At 45.9% G+C, this 27,960-nt stretch overlaps 1 protein-coding gene across 2 annotated transcripts in view; it reads right to left on the reverse strand.

Annotated features, from left to right (window-relative positions):
* The window catches only part of CARPA (Carbonic anhydrase-related protein A), a 157,293-nt gene extending 131,107 nt beyond the window's left edge, over positions 1 to 26,186 (reverse strand). For both annotated transcript variants that reach the window (XM_011146275.3, XM_011146274.3), the window contains exon 1: positions 25,500 to 26,186. In XM_011146275.3, coding sequence (XP_011144577.1) covers positions 25,500 to 25,554 — 55 coding nt within the window. In that variant the 5' untranslated portion in view covers positions 25,555 to 26,186. The remainder of the gene's footprint in view (positions 1 to 25,499) is intronic.
* Positions 26,187 to 27,960: the final 1,774 nt, after the last annotated feature.

Consider the following 27,960-nt stretch of genomic DNA (forward strand, 5'->3'; position numbering starts at 1 on the left):
AATTAATACGTTCGATGAGAGCTTCCGGGCGCACCGCCAGCGGACACGCCGTGCCGGCACGGTTTCAATTTGCAAGCCGACTCAAACAGGTTCCCTCGGGCACAACCACGCGCAAGATTTGCACTTGTGCGCCGACTGCGTGTACACGCACGAACGTATTAACGGGCTTACGCATTCACGCAGAGTCACACAGGTGCGCCTTCCACGCTTTCTTCCCGCCCGTTCGCGCTAAACCCGTCCGTTTTTCTTTCAGCGCCGTCCGAATCTCACTCTCTTTTTCCTTCCCTTCTCGCGTAACGAGCCGCTCTTCTCACTCTCGTGCATTATCAACCCCCGATCGGCTTCCGCATCCCCCAGTCTCCCAGACCTCTCTCCGCTGCTGCTCAGATCCATGGGTTTATCCAGCTCTTCTCCTTTTTTCTTCACCTCCTCCTCCTCCTCTTCGTCGACTTGTTTGTTTTAAGTTTCGCGTTTCGCGCTCATCGCACGCCGGATCTTTAGCAGTTCATCGAAATGTTCGCGGACATTCGCGAAACGATTTACCGGACGTCACATACCGGAATTTCTCCTCACCCGGCCGGCATGTCGTGCGTATCCTGCTTTTACATAAAACATTGTGCAATTCATAACGCGAATCAATAATTGAAACCATCGATAATTGACCGCGACAGCGTGTCTATTAATTATAACGCGTGTCCTGTTTCATTCCGGTTATTTATTTACAGTTTAATATATGTATATATATATATATATATATATATATTCATTCATGTAAATTCCCATGCGTGTGTGCGTGCGTAGTTAATTGTAATTGACTACACGCTTCGAATATATACGAAACATGCGTTGAACTTGTTACTTATATCAACAAGAGAAATATCGCCGACAACTGACTGTATTTCAACACGCGTTAATTATAATATGAATGGGTTGGTTTCAATTATTTGTCAAAAGTCCAGCGATGCTGGAAAATTGAAACGTAAAATGTCGAGCATCCCGAGCAAAAAATTGTTGGGACCATCCTCATAAAGCATAAAGCCCCGATAAGACTGAAAGTAGGATGCCCTAAAAACGGATCATCAACTCATTATTACCACATCAGATGGATCTTTTAGGGATACCTTAGATCTTACGAAATAAGGCTTTGATAGGAAATACTGAGGAGGGCCTTAGAAAAATTTTTTTAGGGATGCCTTAGATCTAATAAATGAAACTTTGATAGGAAAAGTTGAGAAGGGCCTTGGAAGGATTTATTAAGGATGACTTAGATCTAATGAAGGCTTTGACAGAGGGAAAATTATTAAGAGGCTTGGAAGAATTTTTTAGGGATATCTTAGATTTTACGAAATAACGCTTTAACATGGAAAACTGATGATGGGCCTTAGAAGGATCTTTTAAGGAGACTTTAGATATATAAAAACCAAGTTTTGTTATAGGAAATTAATAAGATCTGAAGCGTGTAATAAAATTGTCACAGTTTTGTATTGTTTTAATAGATACGCTCTATCTAGTTCTTTTAAAGATTTTTTTTTAATTATACTGCAATTAAAAACAAATTTTATTAGTTTTATTAGTTGACATATTCATCAGTCTCTTCCAAGGACTTTTCTAGCATTGCGTTCGTTTTGAAATGCAGCAAACTTTAATAAAAACAGCAGCAGGATTTTTATGTGCAAAGAATATATATATTTATTGTATGCTATATTTTATTGTAAAATATGCTATTTTAAGATAAGAAATTTCTTGTTGTATACTAACTAAGGTTATAAAGAAATAAAGAAATTACAGTCTAAATTTCTTAGAATGGAAAGAACAAATGGTTTTACTCAAGCAATAATAAAAATATTTCCTTATAAAGTTCTATTAATATTGCCTTATAAGGCCTTGTTGATATTGCCTTATAAAGCCCTCATAAATATTGCCTTACAAGGACCCGTTAAACCATTTATTTCACATCTTGTAGGACCCTTGTCTTTCTATCCCTACTAGAGCCTGATTAATATTAAGGAAAAATAATCAGGTCCTTACCCGAGTCGTATTAATTTTTCTATTCGGGAAGTTACTTTTTCGGAAACTTTTAGAATTGAGGCAAAATCCTTGAGGCATCAAGACTCGTCAGAATTCATTGAAACGGAGTGCTCATCGAGCGACAACGATGACAAAACGACTGATGACTATCGTTCAACGAACAAAAACGCGAATGTAAGGACTCGGACCGTTTGTATGTAAATGACATAACTGATTTAAGAGTACAGCACATAAATGCGGGCCCTCGTCGCGGAAGTGACTGACAAGCCGAGAACAGCGAGATATGAGCGTTGCACTTAACAGATAATTAACATAATCAACGCGGTCATTACGCTTGCTAACCCACCGCGCGATTGTTATGTCACAACGTTATCACTCCGCTTCAGCAACACGTGACGTAATGATTGCGCTCCAAGTTTAGTAGATTTGCGAATGCAATTATACGACGGCCTCTCCTCCCTCTCTCCCTCTCTCCCTCTCTCTCTCTCTCTCTCTCTCTCTCTCTCTCTCTCTCTCTCTCTCATCTCCCCATTTCGGTTGATTAAAAACCTATCCAAACTGTGTACAAACTATCGCCCCTTAACGAAACGAGAAGTAATCAGACAATCTAAAAAACAGAAGCGAGAAACGTGGTCCCACAAATAACTCAATTGTACCTTTAACGTCACTTTAAACCGGAGAAACTAATTGTCACGTATAATATAGTCAAATAACAGACACGCACGGCATAATTTGCGTCGAGTGTACAAATCATCGACACACAATACGAATAATCGGAGCTTTGTTTGCCTCAGTATTGTTGAACGTTGAGATAGATGTAAAAGGGACATGAGAGAGAAAGAGAGGGAGAAAGAGGGATGGAGAGGGGAAGGCCGATATTCTGGCCTTCTCTTTCTGCAAAACACACGAGCGTATGTCGTTCGTGTACTTTACTATATAGAGGTGTAAAGGGAACAACGAGCGCACGCACTGCGAGTGAAATATGTTCGTTTATATTTCACTCGGAGTGCGTGCACTCGCTTGTTCCATTACACATTCATACAATAGCGTATACGGATAAAAAACACTCGCACGCATCCGGCAAAAGGTGAGTGAGTGAGTGAGTGAGTGAGTGAGAGAGAGAGAGAGAGAGAGAGAGAGACGCGCGCGCGATATTGTGTATTCGTTTCTTTCACCTGACTCTTGCGCGTGTCCAGCGCGTCAGGTCTCGCCTCCTTTCTGTGTAATATTATCTCCTCGGCGTTACAACAGCTGCAGGACTCTACCGTCGGACTTCATGCCGAACGTAATCAAAGTTAAACTCGTGTTACTTGCTTCAACAACCCGGAGAATCGAGAGTCTCGTCGGATTAGCAAAGGGACGCGCTTGCAATTCCAAGGAAACATCTGTTCGGCGGCGGGAGGAAAAATCTCGCGGGCAATTTGCCGATCATCCCGAGCGTCGAGCCGCTCGAGGACGCGCCCGCGCCCGCGCGCCCGCCGGTCGAAATGACAATCACCGGTTTGTGCACGTTTGTGTGCACGAAGCTGCACGCTACGTCGAGCGAACGAGACACCGTCGTCGTCGAGCGACACGGAGCGTCAGTTTGGCAGACACGCGTCTTTACATTACGTCGCGCGCCATGGCGCTCCGCCGACATCTAACATTCCTCTCATAACTTATACCCTCAGGCCGTGCCGTGATATCCTTGCATCCGCGCAATGAACAATCGAGTTCCCAAGGAACGTCATCTCGGCTTTCGCGTCTGCCTCACGGCGAGAGAAACACAGCTCACGACGCGCGAAGCTCTGTTTCGACCAGTTGGTCGTCCACAAAGGACGATCCCTGTGTACAGCGCGCGAGTCTTTTAATGGACGCCAAGTGTAATCCTAGCTCACCGTCCCCTGTAATACTCTCTCTCTGTCTCTCTCTCTCTCTCTCTTTCACACTCCCCGCGACACTCTTCCGTCGCGGAGCCTTCTTACTTCCTGTCGCGCTCACGTCGGGGTAAGCGATGCGTGTAGTTTGCGCTCGCGATGAAACTTGTCCTTGGGCTCGCGCTCAGCCCCGACACCCACCCACCTATCTTGTCCGCCTTCGTTATTTCACCGCTCGGAAAGAACGCTCGGACAGGTGGAAGAGGCCACAACACAAGGAACGCACGACTCGCTCGTTGCAACGTACGTGCGTCACGTTGCAATCTCGCGATTGTACGTTACATGAACGATCCTCGAGTGTCCGTATACGTTTCGCGTGATGTATGCAGCGACCGCGCCGGACATTTCGATATATTCTTAGCGGAGATTTAATCTTATTTCTTCCCCTCCCTCTTCCCACCCCCTCCTCTCTCTCTCTCTCTCTCTCTCTCTTTCTCTTGGGGAAATTCGCGTGCGCAGAGAGAACGGACATGTCGCATGTGAGACGCTGAAAAATAAATCGACGCACTACCGCGATCCGTATCATAGCATATTATTTCTCTCTCTCTCTCTCTCTCTCTCTCTCTCTCTCTCTCTCTCTGCTTTTTCCTTTTTCTCTTTAATTTGCAACATGGTATATTATTTCTTTTTCTCTGTTTCTCTCTTTTCTCTCGTTCCTTTTTAATATTCCTCGAGCCGGACGATATAACGCGCCAGTCAGAGACGGCGAAAATATTTCACAAATATCATTCGTCATCTCCCGTCCGGAGCTTCGCCCGCTGTAAATCTATGCTCATTATGCTCCGCAGTGAAAATCGATAAGCCCTCTCGCGACGACGTACGACGCGATGCGATGCGACGCGATGCGTTGCGACGCGACGTGCAGCGTTTGTAGATCATGCGTGGAATTTAATCGCGCCACGCGATAATGTCATCCCCGCGAAAAGGATGCAGGATGCCGTGTCATCCACGGCAGAATACTGCATCGTTGCTTCAGAAATTATACGCACGTTTAGGACCGTATCCGGGAGCAACGGTAACTTGTAATTTTACTTGCACAACTTAATTAGCGCGACGACGCTTTCCGCCACAGGCGGAGAGAGGCGCACGCCTCTCCCCGCACACGCACATACACAGATAAAATTATAGAAAAATTGTTCCGTCTCTCCTTTAGATTGCGTCCCCTAGGTGTCGCCGTTACCAGTGAGAAAAATGGAGACAGACGCGGAGGAGAGAAGGTGCGCTAAAGTGTGCGTAAATAATGGCCCGCCATTAGCGCGTATAATTAACCGATATAATTGTTACGCAATCAGTAGGAACTTAAATTATCGCCTTCCGGCTCGTTGTATCGATTTACGCTCGTTATTTCGAGTCTCGTGTACATAATTCGTGGTCGGCATTAACGAACGGTCCCGGACCACCCCTTGCCCCACCTTCTTTCCACCACCATCTTACGCCCCCCCCCTCCCCCCCGCGCTATCCTACCCCATTTGCTCCGTTGTAATTATATCTCGCCGCCTCTCACGAAGCCCGACCGAGACTTCGTCGAGGATCCATAAATTTCTCGGAAGAATTCGCGGCATCCTGCAGTAACGAATTCCCGAAATTTTCTCGCCAAAAATATTTCAGAAATTCGTCCCGTGCGGCTCTCTCCTCTATCCCCCCTCCCCCCTCCCCCTTCTCTTTCACTCGGCGACACCTAGTTGCTTCTTTTTTGTCTTTTTACTCGCGTCAATCCCGCTTCAGCCCTTCTGCTCCTTCGCGAAACGTAACAAAAACGGAGAAACGAGAGGAAAGTTCGTCGCACGATGAACGGAACTCTCGGCGCGTTCGTAATTTCCGGAATGAACAACACTCCGTCGGCGTAATTAATAGTTCGACGACTCGATCGTCGTCCATGTTCTGCAATCTGCCGTGATCTTATTTCTACGAAAGTTCAAGTATCGTGTTGCTGGAAAGTAGTGTGTTGTGAAAGTAGCACATACCGTCAGTCCTCGATTCTAATTTATGCGCGATTCTCGCTATTTCTGATGACGTCACCGATGTTTGCTCGATCGAAGTACCATCGATCAGGACCATTCCTCCCCTCTGCGACGCACTCCTCTTTCCCTCCCTCCCTCTCTCTCTCTCTCTCTCTCCCCCCTCCCTCTCTCTAGCGACCTCATCGATTGAAGTTAACCTCGTCGATAACTATTCAACGATGTCAAAAAGGACCGGCCTCACTTGTCTCTCGCACGTGTCTTCCTCGTATCGTCTTCTTCGCCTCTTTCTCTCGTGTCTCACCTTCACGAAATAAAGTCTGGATAACTTGGAGCATGCACCACCGCGTCGCGCCCCCGGCGCTCTCGTCCTTTTTTTCTATTACGCCACATTTACCCGGGAAAATAATGCCCGTGCACATTTCACCCGCGTTATCTGGTTACGCCGCCCCTGCTTTTTGCTGCATCCTGTTCTGGCAGCGAACGGCGGGGGGTGCGAAGAGGATGGGGTGACCGTCGCGAAAGCTCGCCAGCCGACGCGTCCTACGCTGACGTCGCTATCTGAATTGAAACGGACTCTTCTCGACGCGACCGCCCCATTTCGACCCCTGTAGGGGCCCCCTAAACTCCCCCCCCCCTGCTGGCACCCCTCACTTTTCGCAGATATCTCCGCCGTCTGCCATTTATCTCGTCAAGCTCGCACAAAGCGCGATCGTGTTAGTGAGACGGACACACATGCGTGTGAATATACACACGTGGATGCGCGCTCGAATATACGGAGTGTCTCGTAAACATCAGTCGTGTTTCTTTCCCTATGGCGCGGGCGCGGTTTCTTCTTCCCAAGCCCTCTTCCAACTTTCCACCCCGATATTTCCTTAACGAAAATATCAAGGTTGCCGCACGTGCACACATACACAAGACACGAGACACTAACGGCGTCTCGTGGATTCACGATGCGACTAACGGCCGTTCTCGCGCTCAACTTTCCTGGGCAACAAGATTCCATGGAATCCTCTTAGGGAAAGATAAAGGGGGAAAAGCCAGCGCGAGAGCCGCGATCTCGAATTTGGTTTTTAACGAGCACCCGAGGTTGCTTAATGCAGATATCGAAAGGGTCTTGTCGCAGTTCCGGGATCGTCTCCGGAATCGATCGTTAAAGGTAAAATATTCAGAAGTGATTCGCGATAGATGCACGATTAAAAGTTATTCACGCGGAAATATCCTTGCGCGATTGCGTCTCGTCTTCGCGTCACAGCTCCGCGTCTCTCCGAATAATCTCGCAAGTCTCTTAAATATGATACTAATCTTTCTGCGAATTTACAACTTTTGAGAATTAAGTTTTTCGTCGGAGCCGCCGCCCCCCCCTCCCCTCTCTGGAATTGACAAAGATGAATTTTAGCCGTGTACATTGGATTTCAGCCTGCTCCGCGAAATTAAATAATATTTCATCGCTGATGATGAAATATCGAATCCGTTCCGTAGCAAAATTATCCTTTGAAAGAACGAATGTGTATATTAATATATACAGAACATACGAAAAGTATCGGAACAGCGAAATATCTCGAAAATTAAGTATTCTAGAAAAAAATGTCTCAGACAAAAGTTGTATGGTTTCAAGAGGAACATAAAATAACTATATAATTCAGTTACAAACGCCATTTTCGAGATATTTACGAGATAATTATTTTTCTTAAACGAAAACTTTAATCTTTTGTTACATCATCACTTTCTATCAATTAATTTTAACAACTTTTGTTCGGGACGTTTCTTCGTTTGCCTAATATTTTTTGAGATATTTAAGGAAAACTTGGTAATTTTTTCAATATCTAACTTACGAATATATCGTTACAATAGCGCCCTGACTTTTGTTAATTTGATGATTTTGAAATTTCCAAAGATCGATAAATTTGCGTATTTATTTGCAAAATGGTAAAAGACTTTGTCTATTTTTTTTCTAAAATACTTAGTTTTCGAGATATTTCGCCGTCACGGTTCTTTTTATACTCGCGGTACATTTTATACACCCTGTACATTATTTGTGTAAGCTATATACTGCCTGAAGGAAAATACGGTAATCCTCTGTATAGGACAGTTAGCACACGTGTAAAAGACGCAAATACTTTTAGAACGTAAACCGAATCAAAGACAGTTATTCATAGAACAGTCGATATAAATCGACGAGAGTCATTATTTCTCCTCTTATATCTCACGTTTCATATTGTGTTCTTTCCACGAAACACTTCGCAATTCGTCTCAGCGGAAACGCGTGGAGCGAGCTCGCGGCGCAACATACGTATACCCCGTTTTGCTTGCCTATGAGACGTCATAAACAAAGCGAAGGAAGTTGTTGTCTTGTAGCACGATATATCTTCAAATAACAGCCGAGCTTTATCACACTCAACTCTTAGTCTTGATTTTCCGCGGCTCGTACATCCATTAAGGACGTATGAAATCGGCGGTGAAGTCATATTTCCAATGCGAACGTTATAATCACCGTCGCGAAAACGCGTGATAACGCGCGTTTGCTTAATATAACAACGAAATCAAATATCTTCGCTTCAGTTCAGCGCGGAAAATTAAGACCCTCTTGCATAAATCCTCTATCTCGTTAAGGATTCATACAGTCGCTCGGCGACACGAGTCGAAGTTTCATATATTTATAGAACTTTTCAAGACATATGTCAGACAACAACAATAAAAAATTCAGAGTCTAAATAAAGTGAACCGTGCAGCGGGAAGGATACATTTCCTTTTTTACATTCCACGCAGAGGATACCTCCTCCATGCAAGATTTCTGATAACAGTACAGATGGGCATCGCCGCAACTTAATTCTCGGATGGGTAATTTATTCAACAAACGACGCAGTACGGTTGGGGTCTCTTAAGACCTGGCCTGTTTTATGGCAGTTACGAACTGTGTTTGTTCCGTTGTCAGATTTTTACTTTATGGTTTATGCGACGCCACAGATTTTATCATTAAAATGCCAAGCAACGTTTATAATAGGTACGGATAAAGCGAGCTCTTTGACGCAAAAATAACTGCGGAGGAATTTCGGAAAGAAATCACTCGGCGAAGTAAAGCGATTATTAATTAGTCGCGGTAGAAAACGAAGCACGCACATAGAGCGCGAAAAATATGTAAAGCCCGATGCCAGGAATTACGGAGATAAGAACGCGCGCGCGCGCGCGAGGGGACAGCGGGACTCTGTGTGTAGAAGATGCAGTGCCGGCGAGGGTTGACGAAGGGTCGAGAAAAGTGCAAAATTGGCAACTTGATGGAACTCGATGACGTCAGCGCCGGTTCGTTCCGATATGGAGGTAATGGGGCAAAATAAAATCCTCGGGGAAGGTTGGACGTTGTTAGCCGGGGGTGCGGGAACGCGGAGATGGGCGGGATGGGTGCATCAAGTTCCACAATGGCGGTCACCGCGAAGACGATAGCCGATATTCATGAATCATCCGATCGCAATGCTCGCGAGATCGTTGGTTTATTTAACGGTCGAGCCCGATGTATATATATCCCTTGCCATTGCTCGATAAAGAGAGAAAGAGAAAGAGAGAGAGAGAGAGAGAGAGAGAGAGAGATTTTTAACATTTTCTTTTTTGGAATAGCAGCAAAGTATACCGTTTGTTTCATTTAACCCTTTATATTCTGATAGTAAAAGTACTCTCTCTCTCTCTCTCTCTCTCTCTAGCTAAACGCTCGTATGTTTTTGAACTTTTTTTCTGCGTCTTACCCTGTATTCGTATCGGTACTTACAAGTACTATCTTAAAATTCAATTATTAAATTGTTATAAAATTTATTTTCCCATTCTTTATAATACGCCAAAAGTAATCTAATTTTACAAAAATTTAATAAGGTCTTAGGCAGGGGTTCCCAACCGGGCGAACGAAAAAACATTCTTGGGGGTGCGAGGAAAAGTGATTGTAATTAATAATGATTAAGATGAATTTTGGAAGAATCCGGCATTTTTACCATCAAATTAAAAAAAAATGTTATTAAAATTATGTATTTTTTTACATATCTGTACACATATGTATCATTCATTATACATCACTGTGCGAAGCTCAATACCATGAATAATAATTTTATAATATTAAAATGATAATTAATTTCTACAAAGCAATACTATGTAATAATAAATTATTACAATTATTAATTTCCTACCTTAAAACCCTAACAACTAATTTTCACCATAAAACATATGAATAATTTCTTTTGTAGAGGGTGCGAAGGTTTATTAATAAATTTTTAGGGGTGCGAAATATAAAAAAAGTTGGAAAACTCAGGTCTTAGGTAAACCAATTCAGAGAATACAAAGCGTTAATCCCGAAAGAGATTTTCCTAATGGGGACAAACGACATGTAGAAGAAAAGAGAAACAAAGTAAGATCTCGCCACAGGAATATCCGATAATCCGTATTTGGTAAAAATTGGTGTAATATCGGCTCTTCTTGTTTAAAAACAAGTCGACTCGGGATCAGTTAGAGTGTAGCAACATAAAGTACGGTCGCGAGTTTTACGACGCCCGGCGTGTTGGTATCGTTTACGGTAACCGCGTCGTTTATTATCGCGCCTTAAAATTCCATCTCTCTGGTCTCGGACGGCCCCGAAAAAAAATGGATTAACATAAAAAGGCACTGAACTCGGGCGTAAACGGGCGCCCTTACGTATGATTAAAGCGGAACACAAGCCACACAATCTGAGGAAAGCGTATTGTCTGCGGGGTCGCTTTGCATCGTTGGAATTTATACGCCAAAAATCCAGCGCGGCCCTCCCAGGCGAATAACAGTAATGCGCGAAGACGCGGCGCTCTGCGTCAGTCGAGCGACAATAATCAGCGGAGGGTTGTGCTCCAGTCGAAAAGCTGCCGGGTACAACAGAAGGGTAGAGGGTGGTTTGAAAGACATGGCTGGTGGGGAAGAAGGCGAGGGCGAGCGAGCGAGCGTCACAAATTGAAACAAATGGGGACTTATATGCATCGCGGCGCGTTCCGCAGTTTTACTGCCGGCTCATTTCATCTCCGGCCAGCGACAGCGTGCTTTTATTGCTGTTACGACGTTATGGTCTCTCGCCGTTATTGTCACTGCTCCGGTCGCGCTATTCCGCGCCGCGAAGGGAGCGGAACGCGGACGCGAAGCATCGGGATCGATACAACGCTCCAAAGAAGCGTGTCTCCGCGAGGCTGACCAATTTCGTCTCTTACTACTTGGCAGTAAGAGACGAAAAGTCCACTGGCTCTCGCGAATGAAAATTTTGCACAAGTCTACGACGAGCGAGTTTAAACGCAAATCGACCTCTTTCGACGCTACGAATATTCCGTTCGATTCTTGACGTCGACGCTTACTCTTACAGCGCGAATGAGTGGTTAAATGTCATCATTTTCAACAAAGTCGCCATTTCGATATTAAAATTCTAGTTGGATGCATATAACTGAAAAACGGATTTCTTTTCGAAATGATGACTTTTGAACATCGCGGCTTCTCTTGTCGGATATAAAGTAAGACGTGCAAACGTAATGTACAACTGCAATAAGATATCGACGGTGAAATTATTGGCTCGCAGACCTTGAAAGTATCACCTGGATTATTTTAACACCGTGTACACGTTTGGCTCGACCGGATTTGGTTAGCGAGAACTTTTCGGGCCGAAGAATGCTTCGGAATTTCAATCGACGGAACGGAGATTCCCGTGTAATTTTCGCGTATATAGCCTTCGACATTTATTACCGAAAGTTTCGAGTGATCGCCAGCCGCAAATGTTCGTACACACGCAACCACCTCCTATCGCGATTAATCGATTTCAAGTACACGATTGCACCGTGTACGAAATGCCAGGAACGCCTGTTACAACGAACGACGTAGACATCGAGCGTATAAGAAGACAGAAAATACGCCAGCCAAGAAGCTAAGAAAGGAACACGTAAAACAAAAAGGACTGGCTGAAATATCTCAAATTTGTACACCAGCGAGAATGCTGTCTCTGTGTATCCGACTCGAGAATTTTTGGCTTCTAATTGCCCTGCAGAATTACTAATCCTACAAATTCTTGACGGAATTACGACGTTATAATTATTTACGTTCAGATCATAAAAGAAAAATATTTACTTTTTTATTTAGCTAACTATTAGAATCTTTGCTATTGGGTGTGTGATTTGCTTTTGAAGATTTTGCAAGAGATGGCACAGATAATGTCAATTTTGTCAAAGACATTCCGATCACAGCTATTGTTTCTTAATTATTTAATATTAATCCATGATATTCAGTCATTTACTAACAATACAAGACGCAGTAAAAATCGTGTTAATACCATCTTAAAGATGGAATTTCTTAAAGAATATTTTCGACATGCGTTGCTTTGTTTTTAATCAGGAAAAGCAGCGGCTGAAAGTCATAGAATTCTGACAGAAACTTATGATGTTGCTCCATCAATTAGGACATGTAAATATTGGTTTAGACGATTCTAAAAAACGATGATTTCAATGTTAATGACAAAGATCGCTCAAGAATCAAGAATCAAGAATCAAGGAAGTTTGAAAATTGAGATTTGCATTATTGGACGAAGCATTATTGAACGAAAATCCAGCACAATCCATTTCAGAACGTGCCACAGCATGAAATGTTGATCGTGCAACAGTTACTAAATGTTTACATGATATGGGAAAGATTCACAAAGAAGGAAAATAGGTTCCACATTAATTATCGGAAAATGTCGTTGCGAACCGGTTGAACATTTCCGGTTGATCGCCAGACGGAAAATGAAGAATTTTTTACCGTATCGAATTGTTAGCGGGAATGAAAAATGGGTCCATTTCGATAATCCCAAACGAAAAAAATCATGGGTTGATCCAGGCCAACCAGCAACACCCAGGCGCAATATTCACGGTTCAAAAGTATTGCTGTGCATTTTGTGGGATCAAGGTGTTTTGTACTATGAACTGTTAAATCCCAATGAAACTGTTACCGCTGATCGGTACCGACAACAATTATACAACAATTAACTGGAGCGAGCATTGGACCAAAAACGATCACCAATTGCGAGTAAACGACGTGACGCAAAGTGATCCTTCCACACGACAATACTCGATCTCATGTTGCATTATCAGTAAATCAAACGCTATTAGAGCTGGAACTTTTACCGCATCCCACGTATTCTCCAGACATTGTTCCGATTATCACTTATTCCGGTCGATGCAATGCATGCTTTGGAGGATACGCACTTTTACAATTTTGAACAAGTGTAAAAATTTGTTGAAAATTGGATCAACTCCAGAAAAGAATCTTTTTATCGTCGTGGAATCCATCTCTTAGCAAAAGAATGGGAAAAATTGTAGAGGACGAAGGAAAATATTTTGATTAAGGTATTCGTTCATTATCTTGTTCGAGTAAATCAGTTTTTGGAGAAGAGAAACCCTTCAAAATTAAATCACACTCCTATTATTATCGACACAACGTATCCTTTTTTAACGGTAAAACACTTTCATCAGCTTTTTTCAAACCATCATTGGAGACGAAGATATCAGAACAATTTATAATCTTAAAGCGATTTGTGCAGTGTATTATCGTGTTTTAAATAATTTGCTCGTTAATATACTAACTCATAAGTAAATATTTGTGTCGTTTGTGCCGTTGTAATATTTTTATATCTAATTTTTCTTACGGACTTAGTTTCTTACGGACCCCTTATCGAAAAATGGCAAGACAAAGAATTCGAAAAAAGATTTTTGAGAACGGTAGTGAAAATCATGAGACCATGTCGTCTGCATCATTTTCAGAAAAATCAAAGGAGGAGCAAGTTAGAAGAAAAAATCGTATCCTATTACATTATTTGATATTCGCTCATCACACATGTTACATCTATCACAGTGCTGTGAATAAGTTGCACATTTGATACATTACTTCCTGAAAATAACAATAAAGATTAAATACCATTCATTTCGAACACTAAAATTTGATAGAATCTGCAGGGCTGACATGGAATAGAAAATTTTGACTTGGGCATCGACGACGATCACTCAGATTTTTCGATCAATCTCGAGAGAATCTTTTCTTAACAAAACGACCGATCCAATTGATATCGGATAGCCTTTATCGTCCCAGAGCGCCGGTCGCGCCTTGTCCCAAGCAAACAGGGGAAGTCAGATTCTCGGCCAAGTCGTAACTCGGCTGAAAGTACGTACTAGGACGGGGTTGGCGATGCCAATGGGGGTTACGGCGAAAGAGAAGTCGCCGGCCGACGGCATGACGGGAATAAAAGTAACGGGATAGATAGAAGGAACATTTCCAACTATAGCAGATGTAAACTTGCTATCGGTGACAGATAGATAGTCGGCCGGGCGTAGTTCCCGATGCAACCGGCTGTATGCCGGAGGATGTACGGGACGGCGCGATGTTTCTCGTCGCCGTCGTCATTGTTTCGCGAACTTTTCGGCGGGAAAACTTAGCAGCCGCCGTCGCGGCGATGCGGCGCGACAATACCTTTTAAAAGTTACATGTATTTCGGCGCGGCGCACAAACCTCCAATATTCAGCCTCGCAGCAATGTGTGAAAGAAAAATTTTTTTTTTTTACCGTAAGCATCTGCTAATCGCACCTACCGACGTCGTTTAATTGCGCGTCGGACGTTCCCCGTCTCTCATGTTTTCCGACCACGTCAAAAATTCGCTCGCGATTCGCGATTTCCTTCGCGACGAGACGAATGCAGCTCGAGACAATTCCGGAAGAAACAATACACGTGGCAAACATCGCGAGGGAGGAAAAGCACAGCTTCGCCATAACAGAAATTAATTCAGTTTCGACTGTACGTATCCTTCCACCTAGCCTCTATATACGTACACATCCTACTGATTTCTAACAAGCATGACTCTTTTGCAAAGAGACGGAGCACGTACGCCGCGGAGTTTGTCAAAGTAATTCGAGCTTTCTTCAGCGCGCGATTCCAGTCACGTACGACCGAGCTCTCGTCTTTACCTCCTTGGATCCTTATTATCCTATATCCGCAGCAGTAATCCCCGTCCTTCCGGGATGACCTCGACCGAGCCGTGAAATCGTAATAACATTTGGATTTAACATCCCAATCATCCCCTCACGACCCCGAACTTTGCAACAAACCATTTTTTATTCAACGTTGCAAGCTTCTGAAATGACATTCCGAAGTAAAAATCACAGGAAACAGCCTGATTTTGCCTCGAGCATCGTCAATGTATTGTCGATTATCATAGAATCGGATATTTAAGTAACAATGCATCGTATTATGTTCCGCTCTTTCCACCAAAGTGATGAGAATGATTTTACCGAGTTATCCGATACGATAAGATATATTGTTAAGCTTGTTGCATGTGCCTCTTCGCGAATATGTTGTTTGCCTTCGAAATAGTTATGCAATTTTCTTATCCGATGCTAATACGGAGCAGATCGGAGCAAGCGAAGGAGAATAATGCGAGTTGCATTTATACAGGGTGACATCGAAAAAGATGGCCAAATTTCGGTATTCTACTCCTCCTAAGGGTGAGATCCGGAAACTCTTCCTTTCCGAGAATATATAAACACCTTTTTGTTTACGATTGGATATTGTGAAAATATTTGAAGCTTAATTAACACGCATGCTGTTAATCAATCTCCAACACCGGTTTTCATGCAACATGTGGACTGGAATTATTGGAGACTTGCTTATTGAACCAGTTTTTCTTCCATTTACACTCAACGGTAAAAAATGTGCACAATTTTTGGAAACTGAACTTTCTACTATTCTATTATAATAAGATGTGCCATTAGCAACACGCATTCGAATGTGCATGATTGAGCTCCTTAATAACAATTACACCGATCGGTGGATCAGCAGAAGAGCATCAATTCCGGGCCTGGCTCGCACGCTCCTTTGACTTAACTCTTTTAGATTTTTATTTGTCGGGACATCTTAAAAGTTTAGTCTATGATAATAATACTATTTAGATTATTTCTGCATGTAACAAAATTCGGAATACACCAGGAATTTTTGAACATCTTGACAGTCTCTGCAACGTCGATGTGTATTACTGCAGAAGGAACTTCCACTTCCAGCAATTTCTTTAAGTAAGCTTTATATTGGGTTGGCAACTAAGTGATTGCGGATTTTAAATAAGAATGAAAATTCAAAATTTTAAATTTGCTTTTTTAAATTTTTTTCAATGCATACATGCGATACATTGAGCTTCTCTGCAATATCACGTGTCGTGCTATGACGATCTGAATCGATAATGGCCTTGATATGGGTCTCATCGACTTCAACTGGACGGCCAGATCGTTGAGCATTTTTCAATGAAAAATCACCAGAACGAAATCTGGCAAACCAATTTTGACACTGCCTTTCTTTCAAGGCTTCATTCCCATATACGGCACATAACTTCTTGTGTGCTTGCGATGCGTTCTTGCCTTTTCGGAAATAATACAATAAAATATGTCTCAAGTGCACGTCTTGCCTCTTCCATTTTTAAATTGGGATAAAAACAAAACTAAACAACTAATCGATATAATTTTTGTACCAAATGAAAGGTAGAAGTCCAAACAATAAGAAAAAAATATAGGTTAGGTACTTTGAACACGTTAACGAAACAAAAGAAAGTGTAAGATCCATCTGTCGACAAAATCCGCAATCACTTAGTTGCCAACCCAATACATCCCTAGGGGATACTCAATCATAAACAAAAAAGTATTTATGTCTCGGAAATGAAGAATTTTTGTATCGATCAATGTTCACACGATCTTTTCTCATTCTTAGGAAGAGTAGAATACGGTTTTACAACCACAGTTTTTCGGCCACCTTTTTCGGTGTCACCCTGTATGTCGCATCACGAAGTGATGTTATACAATAAACACGCGCAGGCGACGTGACGCCGCGCAATAAACGCTGTCGATTTACAAGCACGGGATTTTCTTCGTGCCATTTGAAAGTACTATGCGAAATTATTCACGGTTTGTGCTAAACAGATGTCGCGTTTAAACGCTCCCATTGCCAAGGCTGTACAACTGGCCTCTGCGAATGCTTTAAAACGCTGGCTGTTACACGCAGGCTGACTTACACATAATGAATCGCCCGCAACTCCGCGACATAACTTTAACGACGAACTCTGACTCACGGACAGCTCGCAAAAATATCCATTATTCGCGAGTCATAAAATTGACGTTTGCAAATACAAATCGCAAGGCAAGCAAACGCTTTTCCAGGACTCGACTACACCCAGACCCGATTAAAAAACATGTTTTTCATTTCTAACTTCGCGTCGCCGTGCAGCGCCGCTGTATTATCGATCACACACGCGTCCATGCTTCATCCTTCGCAAGAAAACAAAGGAAAGAGAGAAAGAGAAAGAGAAAGAGAAAGAGAAAGAAGAGAGGAGAGGAGAGGAGAGGAGAGGAGGGGAGTAACCGTAAAAATATATCCCGAATGAATCTGGCGTAAAGTAATTATTTCCTGACCTCACTCTCGTCCGTTCCTTGGATTATGCTTTGAATAAACCATAGCGACGTCGAATATACGCACCACCGCCGACGCGGCAGCCTGGAAACCCTCTCACGGATAAAAAAGGGGAGGAGAGAAAAAGGGGAAAAAACAGCATTTACGTGGCACTCCCGTATTTTTCAATTTGCTACGTATACACCCTCTCCCTCGTCGCGGCTTAACACGCTTTTTTTTCCGAAATCCCTTTCATTTTCGAGCGAGGCTGCCCGCTGCCACCCCCCGGATATGCTAACGAGAAAAAAGGGACGCGCGCAAAGTGGACATACGCGCCGATCGCGAATTGCCGTACATTTTTGCGCGTTTCGCCTCCTAATTCGACCGCATCGCATCGATAAATAATCCAATATGCTACCGCGCCCGGCGAAAAAAAAGAGAGCGGTGAAAATATCGCCGCGTCGGTTATTCCGCCTGCTGTTTCGCCGCGCGCGCGCCTTCATCCGCGAGCGAGAGGTACCGCGGTGCAGAAAAAAAGAAGAAAAATAGAGGAGGAGGAAAAAGGAAGAGAAAAAAATTGTCGCGAGAATTATTGATACCTTCGATTTCTGCGGTTGCGGCAAAACCAACGACGGTCCAGGCGCGATGTTTATTTAGATGTGTCGATTTTGCGGAGGGATGGCGTTTCTCGGTTAATCGCTCCTATTCTCGTGTACATCCCGCTGAAGTTCCTCGCGTGGCAACGGTAGTGTATATCGGGTAACGCGATAACGTCATTTGACATTTTCTCCGAATAAATCTGCCGCGCGTTGATAATCGCGTCTCCACCGTGGAAATAAATTTGATCAGTGACAGTATCGTGGCAAATCTCAGTCAGAATAGAAAAGTCGAATAATCGCGAAACGCGTTGCGCGCGAAGTACCAGGTCTTTTCGACGCACGCACGCACGCACGCACGCACGTATGCGCCACGTCATACGAGTCACATTCGAGCACCGGCAGTCGGGAGGTGTCGTCTTACTGCCGTTGCATTTCTCGCAATACTCGCTCGTACGAACTACTTCGCGGATATGCGTGCTCATAGCACGCCATGCGGAAAGGCACCCGCGCCACCGCCACCGCCACCACCTTCGTTCTCGTCCTCGTCCTCGTCCTCCTCGCCGTCCTCGTCGTTGTCATCGTCATCGTCGTCGTCGTCGTCGTCGTCATCATCGTTGTTGTCTTCGCCGTCCTCGCCGTCCTCGTCCTCGTCGTCGTCGTCGTCGTCGTCGTCGTCGTCGTCGTCGTCGTCGTCGTCGTCGTCGTCGTCACCGTCGACATCGTTGTGTCGTCTCAACGTCGCTCGCCGACGTCGACGTCACATTGACGGAGCGGTACTCCCGCGCCGGGATGCACCGCGGAGTTGCACACACGTCGTAATTAATCAACCTGCCTCGCGCGGGTAATTCGCAAGGTTTTTGCACCGCGGAACGATGGAGGCTGGTGGAGTAGCAGAGAGCGAGATGGAGAGGAAGAGAGAGAGAGAGAGAGAGAGAGAAGAGAGAGAGAGAGAGAGAGAGAGAGAGAGGGCGGGGTTGAGCGAGAAAGAGAGACATCCTCGACTGAATTATCCGCGCCGTCTCAGTTTATCAGTCATCGTGTGTGTGTATATAATTTTGTCCGTCGACGCAGACGCCTCGTATTTTTCTCTCGACGTGCGACAAACGCGCTCGCGTCCCAGGACTTCCCCCGCGTTTCCACGTAATTTTATATAACGTTGTATCACCGCTCTGTGTAAAACTACTCGACCGCTCTCGCGACAGCGCGCGAAAATGTGTGCAACGTAGGCGCGTGTATCGCTAATCCTTTAACAAATGGTTCAGCCATAAGCTAAGAGTTTCACCGTTGCTTTACTCTCACACGGAGAGCTGCACGCATGAGCACGACGTACCGAACTGTTTGTCTAATGATTAACTCAATGACGTGACAGATGTATCGCGTCATTATTATTTTCGTGTATCAATAATTATCAGAATGCAAATAGCGCTGATGCGCGCTGATGTTCAGCTCGCCGATTAATTATCGGACGAAAGTAGAAAGCTATCGTAATGGAGAATATCGTAATTCTCATTTGTTTAATTGTATTTGCTGAAAAGCGCGCGAGAAATGTGGACGTGATGTATCACTGGCGAATAAAAGTAAGTAACTTGAGCATTACTATATACTTTTGATGAGATGTTTGTAGAATCGCAGCAAGTATTAGCAAAAGTTGCTACAAGAGCTGCGTTGAATATCAAAGTGCAGAAATACTCAAACAAATAAGTTATTCTTTACTGCTGATTAAACGATTCTTTATCTGATTTCATCTCGGTATAATAGGCGTGATATCCTCGTGATATACCATCACGATATTATTAACTTAAATAATTTGCGTTGGTCATGCATCATGGTATTAATTTTAATAATTAACTGAAATAATTTTTAAAAAAATTTGCAAAATATAAGTGTGAATGTTCTCCGTGTTTCGTCGAAGATCTCGAAAGGAGGAATAAAAATTAGACGTCGACGAAATAAAATAACAAATGAAATAAAATATGCAAATAATCGAAATTGCTGAAAGAGTCAGAAACTAAAATCAGATCTGATGAATGCTAATAATGTATAATATATCAGGAATTAAGTTGTTAGATTAGTCTGCCAACCGTGTGCCAACGTTACGCATCGATGTTGAAGGATTGATTATAATTTTATTACATAATGAATATTGGATATTTTGAGGTATATGGCATTGTTCGGCGTAGCGTGGCATAGCATATCAATATTCATGTTAGGTCGTCATCGAATTAGGCAAATCGAGCGAAGGAATATCGCGATCTCTCTCGATCTCGCTGTTCGGTCTCTCGCGCATTTTTCGTGTTGTTTGTTTGTAAAACATTTCTTAGCGATATTCGCAACCGCATTTCTCCGCATCCCCGTATCCCAGCGGAAGCATTTTCACCTGGATGTATACGCTCGTAATCCTCCAAGTGGAAAAAGGCCACCGTAAAATTCGCAGGAGAAATTCACCCCGCGGTCGCCTCGACGGAAAATTCAACTAAGTTCGCTCAAATTGCTCGTACAGCCCTGGCAACGCGTAATATCTATTATCGTTTCGCTTTACATTTATACCGCGGTATAATCAAGCCCCAGTCTTAGCCCGGACCCTATCGTATAATTCGTTCGATAACCGTCTAATATTATTCGCCGCGCGCGATATCGAGACCGTCGAGTGACGTTAATTACCTGCCAATTGCTCGTAATTTTAGCCTTAACAGCGACAGATATTGATACGGCGCTCGGAAAAGACTCACAGTGAGATTAAAATCTCCATGAGAGTGTAAAAACGGATACCGAGATATAAATTCATCCTTCTTTCACCCATTATCGCCCGTCACACTTACTTGTAGCCGAACGATAGATACCTCTCATTGTCGATTTGCAGGTATAATTTGCGCCGTATTATTACCTCTTTATCGGCTCGCGGAGAGTCAGAGGGGTTTCGCACGATCGCGGTGAATATTTCACACGGACACTTTCCAGCGTGTCGCGATTGCTCGCCGAAGCTGCTACTGAGCATCCGCGGCTTGGAGAAAGGCTGACGAGAGGACGTCAGCTCGTCGTTAATTAAGCAGCGCCGACGAGCAGGTCGCGAAAAGTACAGAGCTGTCGATGACTTGGGCCGAATTGCTCGCTGTGTTCGTGTCGGCAACGCGAATCGTCAGTCGCGCGGCCTGACGCACCGTCGCGAGACGCTTCGCACGCGTCATTAAAGGTGTTAGCCCGTTCACGTGTGTGTGTGTGCAGATGCGTGTGTTCACGTGTGTGTGTGTGTGCAGATGCGGCCGTCACCCAGTGATTTTCTAGTCGCGGCCCACGAGAGGCGGCACGCAAATACTTGAAACTATTAATGGCGGCTTTACACGAAGCTGGCAGCGAGGCGAGTCGAGTGGCAAATTACTCGCTTATCTCTTTCTTTAATAAGCAAATCGTCGTTATCGTTATCCGCTTCATGCAAATATCTAATATGCAAATGTGGATTTCCTACACACGAGTTGCCTCTTTACGACCACACAACCGCGATCGATTACATGAGAAACTTAATCGTTCCCATTTAGCCGTTTACACGCCGATATTTCTCTCGAGGGCTGATCTCCTCTCTCGGCGAAAATGTCGAAAAGGGTGATTGCCGTTTGCCGCGAGTGGTCTCCGCCGGACTCTGCGCGCGAACGTTTCTCTTTTCCCGTTTGCAACCGAACATACACACGTCTACGTGCGTAAACCACGCGTACTGGATGTAACATCAACATACAGATCAGCGATGACGGGTTGCCCGCTCCTATTCGGACGATTCGGAGAAATTGCCGAAAAAGTTGCACTCGTTGATGACACTTGCGGTGCTCTCAGTTGCGACGAGTGCAACTAAGTTTGCATCGTTTTTGCATCGTGATCGTTGTGGCATATTTGTCGATTGCAGGGGTTTCTGACAGGGGTCGAGTCTCATTGAAATAAAAGAGATGTTTAAAAAGTGAAATTGAGAAATAAACATTACGGATCTGAGCAAAGTAAATAAGAGTAACAGTCAAGGAGATAAATAACGCAACATATTTTCTGGTTTCACATAATTTCCTAATTTCTTTCTTGCGCTGGAAAGTTCGATAGAAATTGAAGATCAGAAACAACGGTAAAGAAGTATTTAGAGAAGTATCTTATATACCGTATTCCATCCATGTTTCTACAAACGATCATTTCTGATCGACGACGATCATTGAGCCCTATCTCCGATCAAACGAAATCGGCGTCAAGATGCAAGATTATGATGTACCGAGAAACATGTCGCTTGATAGTTGTCGTCGATTAAGCTGCAGTCAATATTTATACCGCTTTCCCGGTCGATTCACATACCTCTGCAGAAGCGAGTGCAAAGTTAGTTGCACTTGTCACAACCTAAGAGCACTGCGAGTATCATTATTGACAAAATCAGCGAGTAACTTTTTCAGCAACCTCTGCATTGTACAAATAAGAGCAGGCAACCCATCATACCGACCTGTATGTTGATATTACACTCTGTACACACACACGACGATAATCATATGCGCGCATGGAGCGCTTCGCAAGCGTTCCGTCCTTCCAATAATTCTTCAAATCGCTTTCGGACGGGTGGCAGTTAAGTTAAAAGCGTGGTCTTCGGAAAAGCCATCGAGAGAATCTCGAGCGAGACTTCGCACGCGAGAAGATCGAGCCAATGTTAGAAGGACTAGATTTCCGGAGGCGACGGATATAACGTGCAAGCTCCCGTACTTTCTATCGCCTGGAATCACGCTCGTAGCCTGCTGACGATGATTGGTTCGAGCCGGACAATAGCCGACAGTTCGTGCGGATTCGAACAGGAATCAAATCGCTACCGAGACCTCGACCCTCGTTGTCCGTTTCGCGCACAGCCGCTCGGCGCACGGTAAACAAGGAGCGCCGGATCACCGAGTCGAGTGTATATTACAAAAGCGCGTTACGGAAGAGGGAAACGAAGCGCGATAGTAGCGTCGACCGAATTTTATTTCGCGATGCGTGTTCCTTAGGGCACTCGGATGCTCCCATCCGTTAAATCCATCGGCCGCCACAGCTTTATCCCTCCGCGGATGCACACAGCCAAATTTTTGCTTCGTTCGACAAATTACCTGCGATTCATCTGATTTCAGCATATTGGTAGTTTTACGAAGCTTTTCTCGCGCTCCTTAATTCTGCGCGCGCGCGCGCGTCCGCGATCTCTCTCTCTCTCTCTCTCTCTCTCTCTCTCTCTCGCTCTCGTTACACATTCTGTCAATAAACGTTATCGTCTACCGTTTTCCAATGTTTACAATTGCGATGAACTTTTGCTTCCGTTGTTCCCGACTCGCATACAGAGAGTGTTCGCCCCGACCATTAATCACGATGCTCGATGCGTCCAGTTATGCATTTTTATCTCAAATATTTGCGATGCCGCGCGCAACGTTATGATTAATTAATTACACGGAGTTCAAACAATGGCCGAAGCATTCAGCAAGCTGTATCTTGCACGTTGGGCGAAGTGCACGGCCAACGCGCCGATATTACTGTGTTTTTATTGCATTCGCTGTCCGAAAAGTGCGCCTCTTCCTCTCTTCCTTCCTCTCCCCCCCCCCTCTCTCTCTTTCTCTCACTCGTTCCGTTTGAAACGAGCTTTTTCGCACGATAGCGTTACCGCGCGCGTGTGTGAGCCGCAATACCGCGCGTGCGAAAGCCGGATTACATTAATTAATATAAACGCGGTCAAACAGAAACACCACCGCCGCCCCGGCGGTGTCTAAATGCGAGCCTTTCAGGTGGAAAAAAATGTAGTGGCGAGATATACGCGCGACGTCCCCCAAAATCATACGAATACTACCACGCATTACGAGGACTCCAAATTGTTACGACATTTTGACCTTTGGCATTAAAACCTTTCTCGCTCGCGCAAACGTGCGATCGATGCGCGCTAATGCGCGGTCGATATACACTTACAATTTTTCTTTAGACGAGGTGTGAAAAGTGAGAATCTCAAGGAAAAAGGTAGAAAAATAACAGGAGAGCGCTCAAATAACGCAAACACGATTGCGGCGAGTCCACCGAAGAAAGGAAATCATTGTTTCGATCTGTCTTCGACCAAAATAATAACACCCTTCATCTCACCGGCGTAATTTTTCGCCGGACCGATCGGCCTTTTTGCCCGACGCCGATACATTGAAACGGCAAAAATATCAGCACTTTTTCGTCGCCATTCACCCGCTATACGAGCGAGAGCGAGGGAGCGAGCGAGCTCCGTTAACACGCGTTAACAGCTTCAACCTGGCTCAGTTTTTTTTACCGCTCCATCTCGGAGCGTATATGTGAGTGTCTCTCCCCCCTTCTTTCCCCTCCCCATCCCCCCTTTATCCACCCTGAAAATATGCGTCTGTCTCGCTGTCTCTCTCTCTCTCTCTCTCTCTCTCTCTCTCTCTCTCTCTCTCTCTCTCTCTCTCTCTTTCTGTTATACATCCGCCGCTAAACCGCCCGCCTATCATCCGTCTCTCTCCGTCATCCCCCGATTTCAGCACATAGATTACGACACCATCGGCACGCCGGTATGGCGTGCGCCCATAAAAACCGACCATGTATAAAACCGTCGTGTTGCCGCGTGCTCGACGCGAGCGAGCATTTTCGTCGAGTCCCTTCTTACACCTTACGTCGTTCTTTTTCCGCAGGGTCCATCCGTGTCGCCTGCCGTGACGCGCCGCGAGCATGAAAACACGGCGGAGAACAAGAAACATAAAGAACGATAGGTTGGCCGTTACTTGCGAGACTTGCCGGGGTCGACGCAACATTTTCACGCGTAATTCGGACCACCGTAAAAAAACAGCGCATTCGAGGCGCCGACGAGTTTCGCGAAGATTCGGCAGCTCACGCGCTCTCGTGAAAAATGAGTGCCTCGTGCTGCGCTACTTTAGCCGCGTGTATTTGGTTATGAACTTTGAATCGATATTTATGGTTTCTCCGGCTCGTCATTACGCGCGGTCGCGCGAACTGGTTTATCCATGATGAGCGCAGCGCCAGCGTGAGAGACTGGCGGCGACTTTTTGTACGCGACGCGCGTCATCTCTGCGGTCTCGCTTCCATACGCGTGTCAGGTAATAACGATAGTTATTAACCTTTCGTGCCGGCGAGAGCCGTAATGATGTACTGGTCGAAATAACTCGAATATCCCGTGTTACGACCGCGGATGGTTGAAGCGCTAATACGGCGTATCTGTAATACTGACGCAAATGTACGGTATATTCGGTACATTCCGCGTTTCAATAACAATTAATTGAGCGTCGAAGGAACAGCGAGGAAAAATGAGAAGAAAAAGAAGAAGAGTAACAGCGTCACCCGTACCTGTGTGCGCGAAAGAAACAACGAAAAACACCATGCGGATACGCGCCATTCGTCGTGCTAATAAAGAGCACCTACGGTGATTGAAAATAACCGGACGGAACGGACGTGACGGCCACACATTCCAAGTACGCCAAGTACGGGTTTCGCAGGAAAAGAGAGAGAGAGAGAGAGAGAGAGAGAGAGAGAGAGAGAGAGAGAAAGCTGTTCCGCCAGTTATGAGATATAATACCGTCCATGTGTGGACTTACCGTTGACGACAGCGATGACGCCGAGGACGCATAGCAGCAACGATCTCGCGCACATCTTAGCTTCTTGTCTTTTCCGGGAGTGCGGTCCTCCACAGGGCGCTTTCTCTCTCGGCGAAAGAAGAATAGGAAGAGAAAGATAGGCGCGCGCGCGCGCGCGCGCGCACACACACACACACACACACACGGGCGATCCTTACGTGTTTTTACCGAGCATCGTCCGTCCCCGTCCGCGATTGAATTGTTCTATTAACGCTCGAGATGGATTAGCCTTGCGTCTGATCGGCCGGTCCGGGGTCGATCAGTCGATAATGAGCGCGAAGACGTTTGACGGAAAAGCTGTGTTCGCCGTCATTGTGGAGTGACGACGCCGGGGATGCCTCGAGTCGACATGGATCGATGGTCGATTCACCTTTCCTCCGTGGACGACGTCTCGGTGGGCGAACAGCGAGGATCGAGTGTGCTCGTCGGACGGAAAAGCGAGCTACTGCGATTGCGAAATAGCCGGTCGCTAATTAGGAGCGATCGCATTAATCGGCTCTTAACCGCTAAGGCACGGAAGTACCTCGATCGAAATCCTATCTCGCCCGTCTCCTAACTCGCCTCTCGTGATAACCCGAGGCTCAAGCTTCCAGGAGCTACCTCCTTCCTCGTCCTCCGTCTTTCACCGCGATGCCCCCCTCCCCCTCCCTCCCCTCTGATGTCTCTTCAGCGTTCTCTCCTCTTTCGTCTCCTTCTTCGGCTGCCACCGTCGCCGCTGCCGCTTCGCCTTTGGTTTCTTTCCTCTAGCCTTGGGACATAATACCCTTCCCGCCGCAAATCCTCGATCTACTTGTTTGTTCTCGATGACGTCAGCTAGCTACGCCGAAAGCTACCCCGCGATTCCTTACGGTGAGCTTCCACGATGCGGGGACGGTCCGGAAGATCGGGGATTCCTTTTCTCTTTATTTCTCTCTCTCTCTCTCTCTCTCTCTCTCTCTCTCTCTCTCTCGCTCCCGCGAGTAACTTACTTCTGAGTAACTTAAAGTGCCTCTCGGCGAAACCAGACGTTCCTCTTATTCATCGAATAGCCTCAACTTTTTGTCTCTCCGATCAAAGCGTTTCCATTCGACGCTCGGAGGGAGAGAGGAACGCGAGCGAGACTCGAGCCCGAGGTCGTCTCCCTTCTTACTTCTTCGAGCGAAAAGTTTCGACTCGTCCGCCAACGTCAACAGAGGATAACCCTTTGCGAAGCCACGCAGAGAGGATGACTTCCTCGGCTCGACGCGACTTGATCGCGCCGTGCGCGCGCGCGCGCTCGACCGGACTCGGGGATACGACTCGGGGATGATTCGCGATTCGGCGAGAGAGTGTCACGGACTCGCAACAAGCGCGCCAGCTTGTCCAGCTTCGGGACTTCCGGCGCATCAAGTTCCGCGCGCGCGGGGAGGCTCGCGCGAGGAAACGGCGCGCTCGCCACCGTCTGTGCTGCTCGATCTCGCTGAAGGCGCGCGTGACAACCGGCGCGAGACGCTTCCGACCACGGCGAGTTCGCGTCGCTTACTGAGCCTCGCGGAAAAGCTCCTCGAGGAAGGTCCGCGAGACGAAAGCACGTTTCTCACCCCCACCCTTATCGCGCGATTACGTGTGCGCCGCGCGCGCTGATTGGCCGGGCATGCGCTTCAAGCTCCGTTGAGTAACGTGCGTGCCCTCCTGGCGGCTCTCCTCGCTCGCCGGCAAAAGGGTGGCCAGGAAGGGTGGCCAGGAAGGGTGGCAGGGGGGAGTCGCGGGGTGAGGGGGTGAGAGAAGGGGAAAACGAAAGCCCCGCGCGATGCTTTCGGAGCACTGGCGGAGTAGTGTTGAAGCGCTGTTGAAACCGTCGGTAGTGGGGCGACAACGCCAACCGGTCGGGGACGCGCGCTCGGTGACGGCGCGACGGCCTTGGAGGGGTGCGGAAAAGACACCGGGTACACGGCGCGCTTCGCGCCACTAGCCGCGCTCTCGCACACGCGTCGAGAGCTTGCGGCAAAAGTTATGACCTCAAAGGGGTCGTTAACGAGCGCGCCCGCCAAATTAGTATAACGGCGCGCCCTTCGCTCCCTCTCTCTCTCTCCCTCCCTCTCTCTCTCTCTCTCTCTACCCCTACTCCGCCCGACCTGCCCTCCCGATGTACGAACCCTTTCGTGTCCTTCCTCCACCTATCTATTTGCCCGTGATTATTTTTCACCGGACTCGAAACGGAAGTACTATCCATCATCCGTCTATTGGCCGACTTCAGGCGAATATCACAGGCGCTCATTGCCGATCGATTCATTACATTTTGCGCCGCTTTATGATCGATCGTCGTGATTACGCTCGCGAATCGCGCTATCGCGGGATACGACGCGGGGCACTTTCTTCCCGTGTGCTGCGGGAGCTTTGGGTTAGGTTAGGACGTTCACAGCGTAGGCGTTTGCGAACAATCTGTATCGCGATTCAGCTGCGA

Source organism: Harpegnathos saltator, unplaced genomic scaffold (genome assembly GCF_003227715.2).
Source record: "Harpegnathos saltator strain DR-91 unplaced genomic scaffold, Hsal_v8.6 scaffold694, whole genome shotgun sequence".
NCBI classification, from domain to species: Eukaryota; Metazoa; Arthropoda; class Insecta; order Hymenoptera; family Formicidae; genus Harpegnathos; species Harpegnathos saltator.